General features: G+C 36.8%; 1 protein-coding gene across 6 annotated transcripts in view; it reads right to left on the minus strand.

Annotated features, from left to right (window-relative positions):
• DLG2 (discs large MAGUK scaffold protein 2) overlaps positions 1 to 20,352 on the minus strand; it is a gene marked incomplete at both ends in the record, with an annotated part of 882,996 nt that overhangs the window by 255,127 nt on the left and 607,517 nt on the right. For all 6 annotated transcript variants that reach the window (XM_080346627.1, XM_080346631.1, XM_080346630.1 and 3 more), the window contains one exon: positions 12,646 to 12,801. In XM_080346627.1, coding sequence (XP_080202753.1) covers positions 12,646 to 12,801 — 156 coding nt within the window. The remainder of the gene's footprint in view (positions 1 to 12,645; positions 12,802 to 20,352) is intronic.

A 20,352-nucleotide genomic window follows, 5' to 3' on the forward strand; every position in this document is an offset into this window, starting at 1 on the left:
GGCTTTGATATTGTGCTGATCTTCCTTTGTGAACACCTGCTGCCTAATCCCACTTTAGTCAAGACAGAAAACTCTACGCTTCTTGTCATTAATTCAAAGCACTGTGGTATTGTACAGGACTGTATCATAAAAAATGAAAAAGAAATAGGCTGAAGATGATTCTAGTGTTCTGATCATTGACAGCATGGTTTGGATCTTGAATTTTTTTGGTTCTAAAGCACAACCTTCCAGTACCCTAGGTGAAAGACCCAGTTCTGTAATCCATGGCATAGCAACGCTAATGCTAATTGTTAAGTGATGACTACAAAAAGTATCTGGGAAACAAGGCAAAATCTGTAGGAAAATTATACTAAAATTTTAATGAGGAGTAAATTTCCCTCTTTGCATATTTCTCTTTCTAATTGCTCTGCACATAGCAACCAGGAGAAGTTTCAATCATTTGAGCCTCAGGATTCTAGACAGCACCTGTGATTTCAATGACACTCATAAATTCATTGCCTACTTTACATGTCTTCATAAAACAAGAATTTTGCTACACTTTCACAAAGTAGTATAATATATAAAATGACTGTAAAGGCTTGATAAGAAAAAATAATGACCTTCACTCATACCATTGAACCTGAAATGTCAAAAGCAAATTCTCTTTTGCACGGTGCAATGGCAGTATTACGTGAGTCTGTATCCTTAACCAAACCTGTATGACTTCTGCTTCCAACCAAGACTGTGTGGCCACACTCTTGCCACAGATGCTACATAAATCCTCCTACCTCCAACTCTTAGTCACTGTTCTGATTACAGCTAATGGAATCTTCATCCAACCAGCAACTGCACCAGCTACACATATGGCTGATTGTACCCAAGGCAACTATTAATCAATGTTGGCATTTATTTGAAGCAGGTTAGACTGCTTTGTCAGCTGAACTAGCATGTCTAGAACCAGCTCAGGAGGATTAGAGTGGTCTTGCATTGGGCTGTGCAGATGCACCCTACTACCAGTAGCAAATGATGTGTGGTTTCTGCACTGTGCACTCCCTCCATGTGGATTTTGCTGCATTTCAGGTGTCCGTGCTGATGTGTTTTCTCTTTACACGGTGTAATACATTATAATGGTTCCAGTCTGCTTTTTAGGAAAGCTTGTCTTAAGGATACAGTCATTGCCATTCACAATTCAGATGTTAGAAATCAGTGTAATGAAATCTAAAGCAATTTGTGATGTGCAAGATCATATACACAAATATAACTCAGACTGTAGAGTTTTATTCCTTTCCCTGCTCTCCACTTCATCGGTGTAGCGATTTTAGCAGCATAAAAACAAAAACTACAATGATCCTCAAAAGATACAACAAGTAACTTCAATGATCTGTGTAACGATTCATTTTCTGCATGGAATATGGAAGTATTCTGGAAAAAGAAGTTGCCTATGCATCTCCCTGGGGATTGTAAAGTTTCTGTTCCCAGATTTCCTTAAAAATACTGAAATTTTAATTTTGAAAGTCAAACTAAATCTTCCTCTCTTTGCTTTTGTCAGCTAAGAAAAATGCATTTTAATATCTTGTCACTTCCACTCACATTGCTTTTTATGCAAAAACAGTGGTGGTTTTATGCACTATAAACATTATTTAAAAATAATCTAGTTTCTTCTAGTGTTGTTCTTTAAAAATGAAATAAAAACCTTTTAAAGAATAAATTGTTTAAGATCCCAAAACACTAACAAATTCTGCATGTAAATTTACAATGACAGCTTAACTAAAATTAGGTTCAACCCAAAAAGGTCAGTTGCATAACTAGACTTTCACAAAATTCAGGGATGTTTAGAGCTTGTAACCCTTTCTGCACACGTTATGTGCACCTTATGCACATCAAACACATAGCACCTCCAACCAGCCAAGAAATTCAGTAATAGCTTTAAAATATTTTTTTGTGAAGCACTGAGCTGCCATTCCTCACACCAAACACTGAAGTGAGAAAATAGAGAAGAATCAACTGGAGTGAAATCGCTTTAATCAGGATATAAAAGGGGCAAGTGTATACTGAGACTACTTTCTGTTTGAAAGGCAAAGAGATGGAAAATTCAGTATCCAAAGTGGGATATAGAGCAAAAGTGTCATAGTTTGCAAAGTAATCACATGCCAAAAAATGGAATTTAAGCAGAGATTCTTGCCTATATATGTCTGGTCTGTACTTCTTCAGTAGCTCACATTTCACTTTCAAATGTAATTTAGATAACTGCCAATTCTGTATTTTATTGGAAATCATTTGGACTTGAACTCATGAGATCATCTGAAAGCTCACTTTGCATTTTACAACAGCAATTTTCTCACTCAGCTAGTGAATCACTTAGTAATTTTAAAAAATGTTATTCAGTATCTCCTGTTTCCCTTAAATATTACAAACATTAATGGTTATATTTACATGAAAATGAATTTAAATCAATAACAAAAAAATGTTTGGCAGTCTTCTCCACATCCAAATGCAAGCTTAATCTAAAATAAGAATGGTATTTATTCAATGCCCATATGTTATTTAAAAATGTCTCATTAACTTTAACACATGTATATAAATGTGCTGTGTAGGCAAAAGGGAGTTTAGTTTCCCACAATCCTTTATTTTCCTCTCTCTTACTTTCCCCATTTTCCTAAACCACTTTGTAGTATTTGTGCTGCCAGACTGAATTAGGGAACAACATACAACGACCCCTCAAAGTTCTGTTGAGAGTTTCAGTCCAACTCAAATTTAGATAAGCATCTTAAATTTTTGAGGGTTATGGTGATCATTTCTTGTATCACACTGAAGACTCTGCAAACAGATGGTTCCAATTATATAGTCAATCTTTTCAAAGAACAACAAATGCTTTTTTGAAATAGGAAATGTAATGAGTACTGATCAATAAATATTTCTGCAGTAGCATGAGAAATATGTAACCATTTGGTTACATTTTTGCTAATGGTGTTCATATGCTGTCTTTGTCTCAGTTGGGATAGAGTTAATTTTCTTCCTAGTAGCTGGTATAGTGCCACCTTTTTGATTTACTATGAGAATAATGTTGCTAACACACTCTTATATTGTTGCTAAGTAGTCAAGGACTTTTCAGCTTCTTATATTGGCCTGCGAACAAGAAGGTGGGGAGTGACAAGAAGTTGGGAGGGATACAGCCAGGACAGCTGACCCTGACTGACCAAAGGGATATTCCACACCATACAATATCAACCTGTGAGTTTTACATCATCTTTACGTCAACTTGTGAGTTTTATCACTTTTACTGTTCTGATTCTCTCCCCCATCCCACTAGAGGTGGAGTGAATGAGTGGCTGCGTGGTGCTCTGTGGCTGGCTGGGGTTAAACCACGACATATGTCCTTTTAAAAATAAAGAAATGGCAGAAGAATCTGATCTCACTGTTTTAGACTTTGGCTACTGAAATTAACTTTACCCTGAGAAATAAGTATTATTCTCATTGACCCGTGAAGGTACAGATCAATTCTCATAGTGGTAAAAAAATCTGAAATGGAAAACAAAAATATGTAGAAATTTTAGAGTAGACCCAGAGGGTGGATACCTTCACAACAGCATTTTTTTTTTAAATCTAAGTATTTTTGTGCATCTGTCTATTCTATCAATTAGTATTTTAGAGTTGTTGGACAGAAGATGTCAAGTGCTGTGAAATGAGCAGCTACAAGAGATGAGGATCTAGGTTAAGAAGCTCATTCAGTTTTGCAACTTCTTCCACAACAGTGTCATCAAACAGGCTTGTAGTATCATTGGCCTAGCACAGACTGCGCAGAGTTCTGCCTCCCGATTTCTATACACAAACCTATTTTGAGACATATCTTGTTAAGTCAGACCTTACCTGACTTGGCAAAACTAACAGAAATGGACATATTTGCAAATATCTACATATGAGGCTTATGTCAACAGTAATAAATGGTGATAATTAAATACAAAATAATCTGGGGGGATGAGTCAGCACTACATTACTCCAGTGGGATAAGTGTCGTGTAAAACAAGACTAGCACAGCACTGAGGAAATGTTCATTATTACTGTTATAATTCTCTCGCATTACCATGACAAATTACACTGCTGTAATTAGAGGTCCTGCTTGCTTTTCATGATGCCTCCTATTAGTCCACTTGGTACTAATGATCACTCTTTTGTATGCAGTGCAGTAAATAATGCATATCTGCACCTGCTGGAAATATCTTTGAACTCTGAGGGCTGATGGTGATGTCTATGGATGTGTGTCATGTATTTCACTATTGGACAGAACTGAAGGAAAGTCTCAAATTTGCCAAGGTCATACAAGCTGTCAGTGGCACAGGCAAATTTCTCAGTTCCCAGCTCTTTGCTCTAAGCTTTCTTGGCCTTTTGTGTGCAGCTACAACTCTGGGAATTATTATTTCCCCAACAGGTACAACATAGGTAGCCACAGGGTAGCTTTATTTACCCTGTCTCCACAATAATATTTCATTTCTAAACTTAAAGAACTCTCTGTCGGTGTAAAAAAAGTAATTTGTTCTCCAGGTTAAATCTATTATTGGTTTCTCTGATGAGCCGAGAGTTCAGCAATTACTGTGACAGATGGAGTGATGATTTTTTATGATGTCAAAACTTGTCCAGAGGAATGAAACTGAAATCTCAAACCCCATTTCTCATATTGGCCTTTAGACAGTTGTCAGGTTACAATTGTCATTAGCTTTCATCACTGTGGACAAGATTTGAATCAGTGAAGGGCTCCATTAGCTGTTACTGGACCACTCCTATGCAGAGTGACATTTTCTGTCAATTTTTTTATTATTTAAACTTGAATACACTTGAAGCAGATATGGAACCAATATTCAAGATGCGGCTTTAAATTTCTCCCAATACCCAGAAACATTTGAATAATGTGTCTGGAGTTTTAGTGCTCTATAATTTTGGAAAAACTGTTTCAAAGGGATTTTCAGAGACCAAAACAAGGTATTTGAAAGGGTGCTTACATAGGCTGAAAACAAACAGTAACGTGTCTCGCAGAAATGACCATTTCAAACCATGAAGTTATTGTGTGGACTCAGTCATGAAGTGATTGGATTTTCATGAGACAATGTGAGGCAACATTCCTGCCTTGTATCTAGCCAGATGGTGTCATCTGAAGCACACATCAAGCAAAATGACCATTTTGAGGGTCATGATCCACCTCACCCTGCCCATGCTGGATGACTGATTGCCCTGGCCAAAATCCTTGGGCAGAAATCAGTTAAAGGTGGCCTGAGAGCTTTCCAGTCTCCTGGTTCCAGTCTTCACCATTAATCTAGAAAAGACATAGGAACTGGCATTCAATACCTTGGGAGCATTTTCTGTGACTTAGAGACTGAATTTCAGGGCTGGTTTATAGGCATAGAAAGGAAGGAGAAATCTTTCTTTTGTTCTCAAATGTCTCTCTGTAGATCTGCTTGTAATCATAACAGCAGGAGAATTTTAATAGTAGTGATTTACAGACGCTTTCTTACTGCGAACTGATTTTTTTTTCTTCTCTAAAAACATAGTAAAGAAAATACTGCTATTCAACTAAACTGAGTTAACATTTCTGTCTGTTTTCTGAGCTAAGAACATACATGTGGTTTAATTTCCATGGGTGCAGAATATGAATAAAAGAGCATCCATAGCACAAGAAAGCTGTGAAAATTGCATTTTCACAGTCTGTGAAAATCAGACTGTATATTCCAAAAATATGAAACATTTCCCAAATGAGGGAACAGAAAAAAGCACCTTAATTTTTCTCTTTTAAAATTTTTCTTCTGTTTAATAGTATTACTTACTCTTCTCAATATAACTGAGTAAGAATATCATTTTGCTTATAGATAAAGCAAAGCAAATAGAATTAAGTGATTTGCTCAACTTAAGAGAATTATTCAGCAGCAAAACTGGAAATAAAGCCCAGCAGCTCTAACCTGAAGCATCCCATCTCAACCTGAAAGGCTTCTGTAACTTTACATAATCGAGCACTTGAGCAGGAGAGATTTTATGCCTTTACAGGTTAAGGTTCTCCTGCAGTCATGTCTCTGAGTTTTCAAAAGGTGCATCTTCCTAATCATTTTAATTAATAATGTCTAAAATAGAAGACTCTTCATTAAAAGAAGGAAAGAGCATAAGACAGTCTACAGGAATGTTTGTGCTTATTAGGGTCAGAGATTCATCCATGCAAAATAACACTAAAGATGAGGCTGAAAGGCAACGTAATTTTTCTTTTGTTAACAGTTATATGACTGGATCACTTACTTGAAGAGAACAATTCAGTCAGGATTAGCAGGAAATTATAGGAAACTGTTCCAGACAATACTTTTTAATTTTTTAATTGAAAGTGATAAGGAAAATCTACAATTAATTTGTATCATTTCTGAAAGTTCCTAAATAATTTAAAGGCCTCAGCAGTCTGATTCACAAGCAGAGACAATGTACATTGAGACACTCTATTAGATTTGTAGACAGTTAATCAACAAAGTTTATGCTGATTTTGTTTTATCTTTTAATATATAACTATAACATATTGCAGTTCTGGAGGTGCTTTCAGAAGCACCACAACCGAGTTGAGCATGGTGGGTATGGAGTTGTGTGCACCTGGGCCGCGTCTTGTCAACCACCACAATGTGTGTTCCTGCATGTGAGTCAAGGACTCCAAGATTATATACAGAAAGGCCTGGGTGCCAGAGTTAATGAAGTACTTGATTTTCTGAAGATGTTGTTTAGGGAGTGTAGGCCATTGCACTTACATACCTAATTCTCACTGAAATCAGCAATAACAAGATACTTCAGTTCCCATCAGTATGAACATCAGTACCCAAGCCAGCCTCAGTGATGACCAGTTTAATCTTTGAAATTGCTTAGGTTTTGATATATGCTCTGTGCCTCTGAATGCCTAAATTTGTGCCTAGATATACCTTAAAGTCACTTCTCAAAACAAAAAGTCAACGTGTTCATTTTTTAAAATGCCACCTTATGGTTTTAGGGAGCTAGTTTATCAAAGTATTTTAAGCAGATATCTTTTATTTTCTAAAGTTTTTTTTTTTCCTTATGACTATAGGAATTACTTGTTTCCATTGACAGTGAATAAGTTGAACCTCAGTATTGCCTATTTTACCGTTCAAAAATCCACAGAAGGAATTGTGCACTTATTTCTTTTCAGTGTCATTAAGCAGTGCTATTTATTAGTGTCAGTTCACCATATATAAGCTGACTGCCTGTGACTGGATTGTGTAAAGTGCAGATAGGTCCAGAAGTAAATTCCAAGGTTTTAGAACAGGAAAACATAGAGATCTGATTTTAAATATTTAAGTATTAAGACCCATTTGCACAAAACAGACTAATTTCCAATTCTGCAATTATTATTGGAAATTTTCACAAAAAATAAGTAAATGAATACAACTAATCAGTAGAAGCTCATTTTAAATTCAAGAAAGATGATTGTGTTTATGTGGGGCAAGTCGAAGACTCAGTTTCATAATATCATTGCTTTTTACTGCTTGTTTGATAGGTCCCATTTTCAGGTTGCCAGGCACTTCAAAAAACCCTCAAAATATGGCTAGATGTGTTTTGGGAGATATAATTCCTATATTAAACACATGGGACTGAAACAGGGATGAGTACTCCCGTAAAATGTGAATTTCAATAAAGATGACAAGAGCCTCCCTGGAAGGCAGCCACACACAAGTACCGTTACAGGCATCACATTGACAATAAGCTTGTTCCCAGCAGATTATTGTGAAGAATAAGGCTGCACAGATATTAACAAATGAGAAAGGACACTATAGCAATGACTACCAGAGTCCCACCAGTCACACCTCCAGCTAGGATCAGTGAAGAGTGACCAGCATCTTCTCAGTTGCCCCTTCATGGTTGATGGAGGGATCCCAGGAATCCCTCAGCTCCAGTGAGGTGACCACAAGCAGCAGCATTTGCATTGCAGACATACATGAGTATGAGTGTAGTGAGGAATTCAGCCACACATTGTCATTAGCCTCCTGCATCAATCATTAAGATTCTGGATGTTATAGGGCTCCTTACCCTTATGTCCTCCATACATTTCAGCAACACCTTTTTTTGGGTAGCTCTTTAGAATCATTGAATCATAGAACAGTTTGTATTGGAAGGGCCCTTCAAAGCTCATCCAGTGCCACCCTTGCCATGAGCAGGGACATCTTCACCCAGATCAGGTTGCTCAGAGCCCCGTCCAGCCTGGCCTGGGACGTCTCCAGGGATGGGGCATCCACCACCTCTCTGGGCAACCTGGACCAGGGTTTCACCACCCTCAGTGTAAAAAATTTCTCGTTATGTTTAATCTGAATCCCTATCTCTAGTTTAAATCTGTCACCCCTTGTCCTATCACAACAGATCCTGGTAAAAAGTCTGTTCCCATCTTTCTTACAGGCCCCTTTTAAGCACTGAAAGGCCACAATAAAGTCTCCCTGGAGCCTTCTCTTCTCCAGGCAGAACAGCCTCAACCCCAATATAGAGTTATACAACGCTCCATTACCCTTGAGTACCTATGCAAACAGTGCACTCTTTTCTGCCAAAGACATTGCTCTAGAGCTCTGTGCCAATATGTTCTTCTCTCCCTAATCCCCATCAGTGAGAAAGTAATGGTTGTCCCAAAAACTCATGTCATTAATCTAATTGAAATACCTTAAAATCATTTTCATGTTATTAAATAATAACACAAATTGCCATTAGGGATAGGATGCTATTGTCTCTGATCGAATCAGTTTTTGAAGAAGCCCTATGAGATCATTGTTAAACCTCTTTCACAGACTGGGAAAACAAAGCACAATATCATTAACTACCTTGACTAAGACTCCGGATCACAGTGTCAGCCAGAACTGAGGATGGCTTCAAGAAAATAATCTTGATTTAAAAAGCAAGCCAAATACTTTCAAATAAGTCACCCAAGGACCACAATGAAGCTCTGCTAAACTTAAGATGAACACAATTTTAACTTTTTTTTTCATTTTCTTGGGAGGAGTCCTGTTTCCCAGCTTTTCTCCCATGACTACAAGGCTTGAAACTCTACCTACAGTTCCTTCTCTTACATGTAATCAAAAAATACTGATGCAATCACATAATCAAAGGCTTAAGAGAAAAGAAAATACCTATTTAAAAAAAAAAATCACATAAATCAACAATATCAAGGCTTCCTTTTAGCTAAAACTGTGCTGGCAGCTAGAGTGCTCAAAAGATTTCAGTGAAGACAGGGAATTGAGTTCTGGGCAAAACTGAAGCATTTTGTAAGTGTGTCCATGTAGTGTTTAATGTAATGACAAAGACTGAGAAAAACAATTTAAGGTAATATTTGCAGAAACAAAGTCTCAGGTTTGTAGAAAGAGCTGTGATTTTCTTTCACTGCCAATAGTCTTCTAATTGTACACATAATTTCAATAATGACAGAGGCCAGAACATGAATACCCTACACCTGTTCCCATGTGGTGTTCTCAAAGGAAAACTTACTACTCCAAAATTCTCTCTATTCCTGCCTTCGATGGGCCAGATTTTCAGCTGTTGCACATTGACATAGCCATGCTAATATCAATTCACATGAACAGTCAAAAAATGAATTACTTTTATCCTAAAATGGGAGTATATAGTTCTAGACCTCCAGATCTCCGAGGAGCTAACACAGGCCACTATAAAAGTGAGAGTTATAAACTTGAATTCATTAGGTTTTAGCCTATGAATTCTCTTTGCTTATTAAGTTAATGAGCCTTGAAAAAACAATCATCTGAGGAGTAGCTGACAAATTATCTGGAGCAGCAATTTGAAAGGCGTTGGCTGGCTTACAAGCGTTTCAATTGGGAGAAAATGGCATCACATTCCTCTTCCTCTGGAAGAGTTATTTGTCAAACCAAATGTCTTGCAGTTCGGCAGCAGAGTCTCAGTATTGTAGCACTGAGGCACAACAATGACAGCAGTTACCAAAATCAGCAAATAATCCCTGTCCCTTTCTCCCCAAAACTTTGGCTGACAAATTCTGATGAAAAACTCTTTCTAGAAGGACAGGGACATATCTTTTTATATGTGACTGGAGACCATGGAAGTGTATAATGTAGAGGACGAATTCAGGTAAGTAAATTGAGATCTTTCAAAATAGCTGGTCAATATTCGGAAGATTGTTTTGTAGTACAACTTCCAAAACAGGTGGTCGTATCACAGCTGTGGATTTAAAACAAGGACTTTTTATGGATTGATTTGTCCAAAAAATCAACACAGTACAGTCCTGGGACACATCACTTTGTGAAATACAGGACTGCGTACAGTGAACACTTCTGCAAAAATAGCCACTTGGATTAGGGCTAAAATGGAATTAGTACTTTTCTAAAATTTGTTCTCCAACTGTGAATACTAGTCCTTTTGGAAATCAGACCATGGTATGTGTTGTAAAGCTGTCACTTTCCTCACCAGAGGCATTTGGTGAAATATTATTTCAAAAGTCTTACTCCACAGCCAACTATTCAAAGAGTCCTGTGGAAAAGATGACAGTATTTGAGAACATAGAAAACTGTCATTTTTCCAGTTGAATGTTATTTCACAGTGGGAAGGAAGTCTAAATTCTAGCAATCAGTTCCCTCTACCACAGCATGTAGCAGCACACTGTGCAGATCATTTAACCATGAATTGTGTCTTTTCTCATCTTTCATGTTCTTTTTGCAGTTTTTGTTGGACTGTTGAAATAAACAAACTGATTAAATATACAGGGACTAGAGCTTACTCTTACACCAAAGTGGAATGAAGAGAAATGAAACCTTGTTCTTGAAGAGAATTGTTCTCAGTAAAACAAAACCCAGCTTTTTATGTCCTGATGTCAGGTCATCAAATGTTCGATGACCAAATATTCAATCAATCAATCAATCAATCAATGCAAAAGGATGTAGAGAATTATACCTTCACCTGGCAAAATTACCTAGTTCTTTCAGCTCTCCAGAGGTTCACTGATTATCTGGTCTGCAGGAAACCTTAACAGATTCACTCTTTTCCCCCCATCTATCCCCATAGTCCTGACAGTTGTGTCTATAGAGATCAACCACTTAGCAATGAATTGCACCTCTGTTTAGCAACGCACGGTCTAATCCTCAGTGCTCCCAATACACATCTTCATGGCCTCAAATTCCCCTAGAACTCACTTTTTCAACTTTCTAGTTCAAGTTGGTCCTTTCCTTTCTAAAGGGACCATTTTAAAAGTAAGCCTTTTTATAATGATCTCTTCTGTTGTTGGTTTCTAAACACACAGAAGCACTGAGATGCTTAATAGATCAATTACTCACATGTACTCTCTACCTAGAGACCTGCAGTCTAATTTTTGGCTAGTTATTTCCTTTAAGGTAATATTTGCAGAGAAATGTAAATATTGTGGATAGATCGGTTAGTGCTTGACACTCTTCTAGAGTTATTCATACTGTTATAAAACATTGCCCTTATCAATGTTATTCACCTATATTTGCATTGGCCTAAACAGCTGGACTAATCACTTTGCCCAGTGACTAAGCATATTTTTACAAATTCTAGAAGCTACACAATTTCCATTCTAATAAACTGACAACTTCGGCATGGTCTTACCACATCTGTTGCATTTTTTACTAGTATTTGCCTTATTATTTTTTAAATTTAGCTTCTATTTCATATACTGCAATGACTTTCACAGCTGTTTTTATAATCCCTTGGGTCTGTTTCCTATTATTATATCTTAAATTAATTTACCATTATACTTTCTACTTACACATCTCTGCTCTCCTCTTCCTACATTACACTTTTCTTTGAAAAATGTTTTCTGTGAAAAGTCTCTATGATCTAAGCTCCAAATACAATTATTTTTCTACTACCAGAGAATATAGAAGATGAGAGTTTTTTTCCTGACAAAGGAAACATTCAACACCTTCTTGAAAACTTGTGCCTGATTCTTCCTCTATCTCCCATGTCTCGTTTGCAAGTAGTTTACTACTATCCTAGTAGAATATAGAAAAATAGGTGGGTTATACTAGAATACAGTTTTGAACAGTATGTTTTTATCTATTAAATATTTCTCAGGAGGCAATCACTGACTATATTTTATAGCAAGGTGTTCCATTACTTAAGTTATGGAAATGTTCTTAACTTTAGATTTTGCTAACAGTCCTCTTAGAGTTGGCCTAGAGAATACTAGATTTTAAATGTACTCTCAACCATGACCTGGTGAGAGAGGTGATTATTTTTTGCTTAATTTCTTCTGAATGGCTTAGGCAGCCACCCTGTAAACTAAAAGACGCTCAGTGAACAAAGTATTCACAACATAGAAATAAAATGACTGAATCAAATCCAATTACTACAGCGTTTCAGTGAAGTCTTAGTCACTTTTCGTAGAGAAAAACGAACACTGAATCCAGTTGTAAAATGTAATAGGTAACATGTAACCTATTTTAGAGCACCATTCCAATGGATCAAAACATTGCCTGTATTCATCACCGGATTTTGGATGACCAAAATTATATACCGAGGCAGCATATATCCTTCAGTGGTGCAGATGTGAAAGCATGGTTAAAAACAAGCGCGAGCTGTAGAAAAAAATATCTGTGGTGAAGCCGCAAACTAAGCAATAAATCTAGCGATGTTCATGCACTAAAGAAGGAGGTGAGGAAGAAGCGCATGCAGTACCTGGTGATCTCAGAGTCAGGGAGCAGGCCTACGTGGTAGTGGGGATAGGGAGCTGTAAGGAGGAAGCTTTTGTCACACTCGACAGGGGAATAGTGCCTAGGAGAAGGTGGTTTATCACACAGTTTGTTCACAGTGCTGTAAACAGGTTCAGGAGGCCTGGTGATACAGAGACAAGAGTAAAAGATCAGGTGTGCATTAGTGGCCGAGAGCATCGAGAAAACACAGCAATCATTTCAAAAGCATGCACAGCAAATCTGTCACGACCTTTTCAGCAGGGCTTTTCTGACAAGTCAAGTGTGCTGCTAAAGGAAACGTTACAATTTGAGAACACAGTATCACGGCATACAAGCAACTGCATATAAAGATATACATAATATAAGTGGGTCATAAAACTGGCTGATGGGAAGTGTGGTCGTGAAAGGGAATATCTTATCTCTGAAGTTCAGTGGTAAATCTTCCCACATACTCCACTTTCTTTTTTTTTTTTAAATCTAACAACGTTACTTCTGCACAACTTTCTGTGACCTTAATTTTGAGCATTGCATAAAATAAACTATGATGTTTATTACCTGCAAAAGATAGTATTTACCCATCAACTTAAGATAAAGATGAAATACATACCCATTTTTAATACAACATTCTCCTGCTCCAATGAGCTGGGGTTTTGCAAGAAGAGCTGTGGTAAAAATGTGCTATATCCTATAATAACACTGACAATGACAATTTTTGTAAGAAATTAATCTCTTTGGCAGGCAATTGATTAAATCTCAAGAGCTCTTTGCTCTCTTTTCAGATTCAGCCTTCAAACCTTGTTGACAAGGCTACTTCAATCGACTTGCGGTACTGCTCCAAATTACAGACAGCAGTCTGTGAAGATAGATATGAAGAATAAGATCTGAAAACTGAGTCTGAGAGGTCACCCAGCGCTTCTGTCCTGCTGCCCAGAGGCCAGCTGCTTGGCAGAGTCAATACTTACCATGAGCCTCCGATGGAGCCGCTTGGGGAGAGGGGAAAAGGGGATGCAGCTTTTGGTACCAACCAGCCAGGATCCACAGGAGACAACCAGCAAACAGTTTTCAAAGCAATGCACCACATATAGTACATTTCCCGTCATGCAGCTTCTCCAGCTACTGTGTTGGCCCCGGCAGATACCTCTGGGCCTAATGGCAGAAAGCAGCTTGACTCATAATTTCCCAGTTTCTGCTCTAAATGTTGCCAAGGCTCAACTGCCGCCATATCCAACGCTTCTGCCAGAAGGCCCAGGGTCTGCCACTGTTTTTAGTCACAGCAATACAGTGTTAACTGGATGAAAATCCTATTTCAGAAGCCTAGAAATATCAAGAGGCCAAGCAGTTAATGAACTCTTCATTTTTCTGGCTGCACTGTGCCTCATATGTGTTTTTTTTGCGGTGAGTTTCACACGTACCAGAGTTTGTTATGGTTGTGGGTGCCCTGACAGATACAAAGAACAAATTTTCCTGTGTTGTTAGCTTCTGGTTTTGTCCTTTAGGGGAAAAGGAATAGCTGCTTTACTTAAAAATCGGTGTCACTCAATGCCAACACTATTCATAGCAATCTGACATAGGATTTGAGAGCTCTCTGTGCTCGATTTTCCCAGTGAAAATTTTACTGTTAAAAAAAAAGCAATTTAAGATTACCTTATATCAAAAGAGCAAAGCTGTCACTTATTTGGTTACAAAGCATCCTGTCAAGCATTTTGTACAATTGTTTTACAAATATTTAAGGTAGAAATTCTGTTTTTTCTCAGTACATTTCACACTTGTTTCAGAGGAGTGAATTTAATAATTTATTTACCAAATCAATTGCTGCTCCTAATACTAAAAATCCAGAGGAGAAAATAAAACAAACCCAAAACAAATCACTTCTATTATTGTATTTTAGACCAATACTGCCTTTTATTCTCTCAACAGTCACTCTTACTTTTAGGTAATATACTAAAAACCAAGTACAAATATCAAATATGAATGATATCTTCTGCAAAAATTGAAGAAATACTTCCCCAGTGAAGGAAGACAAATACAAACTGTAGATTTTGCATGGCATAGAACTGTAACCAGTCCATAATCGACTTGCTAACTTCTATATTCAAGTTTCTCATCGCCTCTGAGTGGTAGATAACATGAGTGCTGCCACCTTTTGGATATATTGTGAATGCTCAAACTACACCGAGTCATCAATGACCGACCATCCAACCTTGTGCCAAGACACAGGTTGTGCCACAGAGGTGAACAGACACAAGGGATTGATGTGTTAATTGAGGGATACAACCTGCTTCCAAAAGCAAAATGAAAGTAAACATTTAGCATCTACCTAGATATGGAGACTAGTCCTTCAAGTATAAACACAAAGGCCTAACAAAACATCTTGCAAAGCCCAGCAAATTGCAAAACATTCAGTATTTCTCACTCATTTTAGTCTTGCTGGATGGCAAAATAACAGAAAATTGGAACAATCCTTTCTGAAGTCACTGCCTAAAGTCCTCTGTTCGTTAGTATTATAAAAGTGATACTACGAGCTAGGTAACAACACACCCTCTGTAACTGAGACAAGCAGAAAGGTCTTAAGATTAAGAAAAGGAATTCAATTTTGTTATCCTTTAAATGTTTGGACTCTATGCTTAGAATAGGATTTATGTATCAGCTAATTCCAGTTATGAGTGCACTTCTCGTAAGGCCTATGAACTCGTCTGAGATCAGCATAGCCACCTGTTTACCATCAGATGCCATTCTTTGAGGTCATTAAGATGATGGACTGAGTTGTTTTTCTAGATACCTTCAAACTACTCAGATGTATAAGCCATTTCTGCCAATTGCATAGCTGGGCCCTGGCTGTACATTTCATTGGCACAGAAAAGCCGGAACTTGAAAAATAAGCAGTACATGACATCAGGGGTGCAGCTCAGATCAGTATAAAGTTATTTTATCTCTCAGTTTGAGTTAGTAAATATCAATTAAATAGTACAAAAATAATTGAAAGTTGGGATGGAAAATGGAGAGGAGAAGAAGGATTAAACTGTACTGGGCAGATGACTGTCCTACTCATACAAACTGTGCTTCATGTAGGTCAGAAATCCTTAAAAATAATATGAGATACTTGCTGCAACAGACTATCTTCAAATATCCTTGTGACTCCTCACCTTCTCTACGGCAAACTGGTACTTATCTACAATTGTGTCTGCCTGCTTTGGAAGAAAAAAATCCCAAACTATATTAAAAAAAAATAGAATTAGTAAGACCACCCAGCTTCATTAAATGATTCTTCTAATGCAGTATTTTCTCTTGTTATTTATATTTCTCCTTATTGGAAGAAGAAGGAACTTCTCTCTGATGGCATCAGCCCACTTGGTAAATCCTGTCTGGCATATCTTTGTCTCCAGTGCTATGACAGAGACAGGTTGTCTCAGTTAGCAATAGGATGAGGGGGCATGGGCTTCAACTCTGCCAGGGGAAATTTAGGCTGGGTATTAGAAAGAAATTCTTTGCAGGGAGAGTGATCAGGCATTGGAACGGCTGCCCAGGGAGGAGGTGGACTCACTGTCCCTGGAGGTTTTTAAACTGAGATTGGATGTGGCACTTAGTGCCATGATCTAGTCAATGGACTGGAGTTGGACCAAGGGTTGGACTTGATGATCTCTGAGGTCTTTTCCAACCCAGTTGGTCCTGTGATTCTGTGATTCTTCTCTCAAAGCATGGGGTAAGGAGAATGTAAAAGACTGCTAATTAGAAAAAGTTTCTAAGGTGCCATTCTGAAAAAATACAGTCAAGGTCAGCTCAACATTTCTTGCAAAATAATTTAGAGACAGACTGAACATAAACATAACATAAACATAAACATTGAGGCCTTATTTTATGACACATTAATTGTCCAAATGAATTTAAAAACATGTAGCATGCTGTAACAGAAGTTATATAGATACATATAACTAGATATATATTATTTAAGAACTGATTTACTGTAGTTTATTTGCAATCAGATCACTTTCAGATACAGCAGGTATGGCTCCAGAGGTTTTGTCTTATTTAAAACAAATATGAAGCATTTTCTGTAATTTTTTAACATAAGAAAGAACAAGGAACTATGTTATGGAACTTATTTTGTCCATTATCTCAATTTAAAAAAATACTTATGCAAAAATCCCCTTAAAATGCCAAATATGTGAATATTACTGTATGCTTCTTGGATAATTTGGATTATTGAGCAAGTATCTAACATGGGTCTACTCTGAAAAATAACTAACTGCTGCTGTAACTTCTTAATTCACAGACGTGCTCCCTGTCTTTAAAATGTTTATTTAGTGAAAAGCCTCCAGTACAGTTCTCTCTATCAGTGAGCTAAAACCCAAGCTCTGTGACAAATGTGAGCAGCAGCTGCTAAGTCTAGATGGACAGCAATAAATAAGTTAGGATGAGAATCAGGCACACCGCAGTAGAAGAAAGGCAACAGGAAATGTAAGTAGTAGCCCAGGTTTGTTTGAGTAGATAATTCAATCACAGGAGAGAGCACCAAGTCACTCTGTGCCACAAGGCAAGCTTTTAAATGGTACTATGAACAGCAGAATAGTCAGAAACTGCTTTTCTAGCTAAAACAAAACAAAACGAAAAACAAACACAAAACAAAACAAAGCAGAAAACAAAAAAAAAAACCAAAACCCACAAAACAAAGAACAACCCCACAAACCAAACCAAACCACAACAACAAAACAACAAAACTGGAATTGTTAATCAGTATAGACTTAACTGCAATGAGGCACGATTTCCACAGAAAGGTATAACTAACTGATAGAAAAGCTAACAGTAATAGTGAGAGGTAGAAGATCAATCTGACACCAGTTTTATTTATTTATTTCATAACTGTGTAAAGAAAGCTCTTTGTAGTCCTTATTTTTCCTTGTTTGGATCGTCACTAAATTATTGTTTCAGATTGGCTTTCTTGCACAGCAGAAGTTATAAGAAAATGGCATTATTAAAACCACTCTTTCCTCAGCATTGTGCCGGGTCCTCAATTTAATTGTAACTTTTTCTTTATTGCAGAATCCTCTTTGGTAGGGTTCAGTTGCCAGCATAGGACATTAAATGTTAACAGTTTCATTTCTTTAAAATTTTAAAACCTTTTATGATTTGGAAAGAAACCAGCTAAGCTCTCCCAGCATATTGAATGTGCATGGCTACAGCCAGGAAATACTAAATTTAATCTGAGAGAAAATAAATCTCACAATTCTACAAGTTCCTAACTTTTTTTTTTTTTTCCCCTAAGTAGCAATTTTTAATTGTACACAAGTTCTGTAAAGACAATTAATATATTTGTATTGCTAACATAATGTTTCTGGGAAGCGTGAAATGAACTGCCTTTAAAAGTACATCACTATTAAAAAAAATCAATGGCAATTCATTACATAAGACTCTTGCAGTTCTTGTAACCAGTGATTTGTATATATATGTCTTTTGACTTTTAGTGTCTTCTTTATATAATCTTCTGGGAGAGACGCATACCTTATTGTGCAATAGGTTTATTTAGAATTGAAAGTTGTTTTTATTTCATAGATATGAGCTGGCAATTCAAATAACACCAAATCATTCATACGATATATTTATTTCAACTAAATGAAAGACAGAGAAGGGGTGTGAAGCACTGGAAGAAAATACCAAAAGTACATTACCCTAGTTCTTTCTGGAAATCCTTCCATAATCAATGATTTCTCGGTTTTTCCATTATTAACTGCTTTTTTCATGAGCCTTAAAGTTTTCTGTAACTGCAAAACAAGTGCTTAAGATCATGGCAACTTTTTTTAGCACAATAATGAAGAGTAAATGTTTTCGAATGAAATGGTCTACAAGAAGGCATAACTATAATTTAGAACTCTTAATATGCTACAGCCAATTCTACACTCATTATTCTTAGCCATTAGGAATTAGAAAATGAAATTACTGCTTAATTTGAAAAAAAATAAAAAGTCAGTAATGATTTTCTGTTGCGGTAATGGGAAATAAACAGTTTCACATAGCAATGGTGAGACTGTCAGACCAGATGCTCCAGTCCCTTCCAGTGACTTTTTGGGAAACTGGGTCAGTAAAGAATGGCTCTTTGCTGCTCAGCTGCTGAAAACCAGCAAGCTAAGGACTATATAGTCCAGAAACTAAATCCAAGCAAATTGTGGTCAGTAGGCCTATCCACCATGAATTTCAGCACTTATCCTCATCTGTATTTGAATGTTTTTCTTTTCTTAGGCTTCACGACTCTCTGTGACAATGAGTCCCACTAACTCGTCACTTGACACACCAAAACCTTCTCCTTTTGTGAACTGCGAGCCTGTTACTTGGTTTCACACTGATAACATACGGTAACATTAAATCAAAAATCCTTCTGTTTTTCTGAATTTGAAACCTGGCAATATATTGTAAACTACCTGGGTCTGAGTTGTGAGAAAGTGCTAATAATAGTTGCTCGTTGCCTTCTCTATGTCACAGGTACCTTTGCAGATCTCTGTTTGATCTCCCTCTGACATCTTTTAGCTATACAGGAATTACTGGTTATTAAGCTCTGCCTGGAAACCGCGCTACACCCCAATCAGCTCTGTCACCCTCTTCTGTGGCTTTTCCCAGTTGCCTCCATGTAGGATTCAAGACCTCGTTGCATCATAGATTCCTACAGAAAACCACTATATTTTGCACTCTTTTCCTTTCCTATCAGATCCTATTTCCATTCTTAATTAACTTTTTGACTGCTCTTGAGTACTGAGCTGACAACGTCACAGAACTAACCATGATCACCCCAAGGCATCTTTCTGAAGTGGTAACAGCTGCTTTAAGAATCTGTGTCCATGATACATATAGTATGTATTTAGGGTTATCTTTTTCCTCTGGGCACTATTATATGTTACTATTTTTGTGCACATTATCACTATCAATCCTACTATCTCATTTCAGAAATCTCTATTTAAGTAGCAATGCAGATTCTGATTTTTTTTATATATATATATATATATTTAATGCTAAATACTAAGTAGCTTCCACTGACTGTATTAGAAATAATCAAATCCTATTATTTGAGGATCTCTGACAGAACTGTTTAAATACATGTGGATTACTCAGATAATACATAACAGATTAGCTGGTGACTTGACAATAACTGAATTTTTACTTTAACATAAATTATTCTCCCAAGTCAGGACTAATTATTTAACATAAATTTGGGGGAGCAAAATGAAATCTTATAATAGGCAGACAATTATTATGCATTTGTAAAGTTTAACAGTTAGTATAAGATAAAATTCGTGCATGAAATACATGAAATATAAAATCGTTGCTTTGTAATTTAGCAATTTAATGCTTTATTGAAGGGAATTAATAATAAGATATACCTAAGAAATACAACTATGACTTTTTTGTCTAAAAAGCTGTTGATAGGTGTTCTACAAGTAGATATTTTTAGATGATAGTATAGCTAAATACTGTACTGCTGTATCTCACCAAGGGTCCAATTTAACATTAAACAGGCAAACTTAATTTTTAATTTTCTTAATTGAACATTTAATGTGTAACTTCAATAGTGTTCTTTTAATATTTTTTTTTAATAATTCCTGAGATTGATCAAACCCTAAACCAAGAAAGAAATCCTATTATTGGACACCACATTCAATTCAACATAACCATCATCAGGGCCGCCAACTTATGAGCTAGAGCATGAGAA

This window comes from Nesoenas mayeri (genome assembly GCF_963082525.1).
Source record: "Nesoenas mayeri genome assembly, chromosome: 1".
Taxonomy (NCBI): domain Eukaryota; kingdom Metazoa; phylum Chordata; class Aves; order Columbiformes; family Columbidae; genus Nesoenas; species Nesoenas mayeri.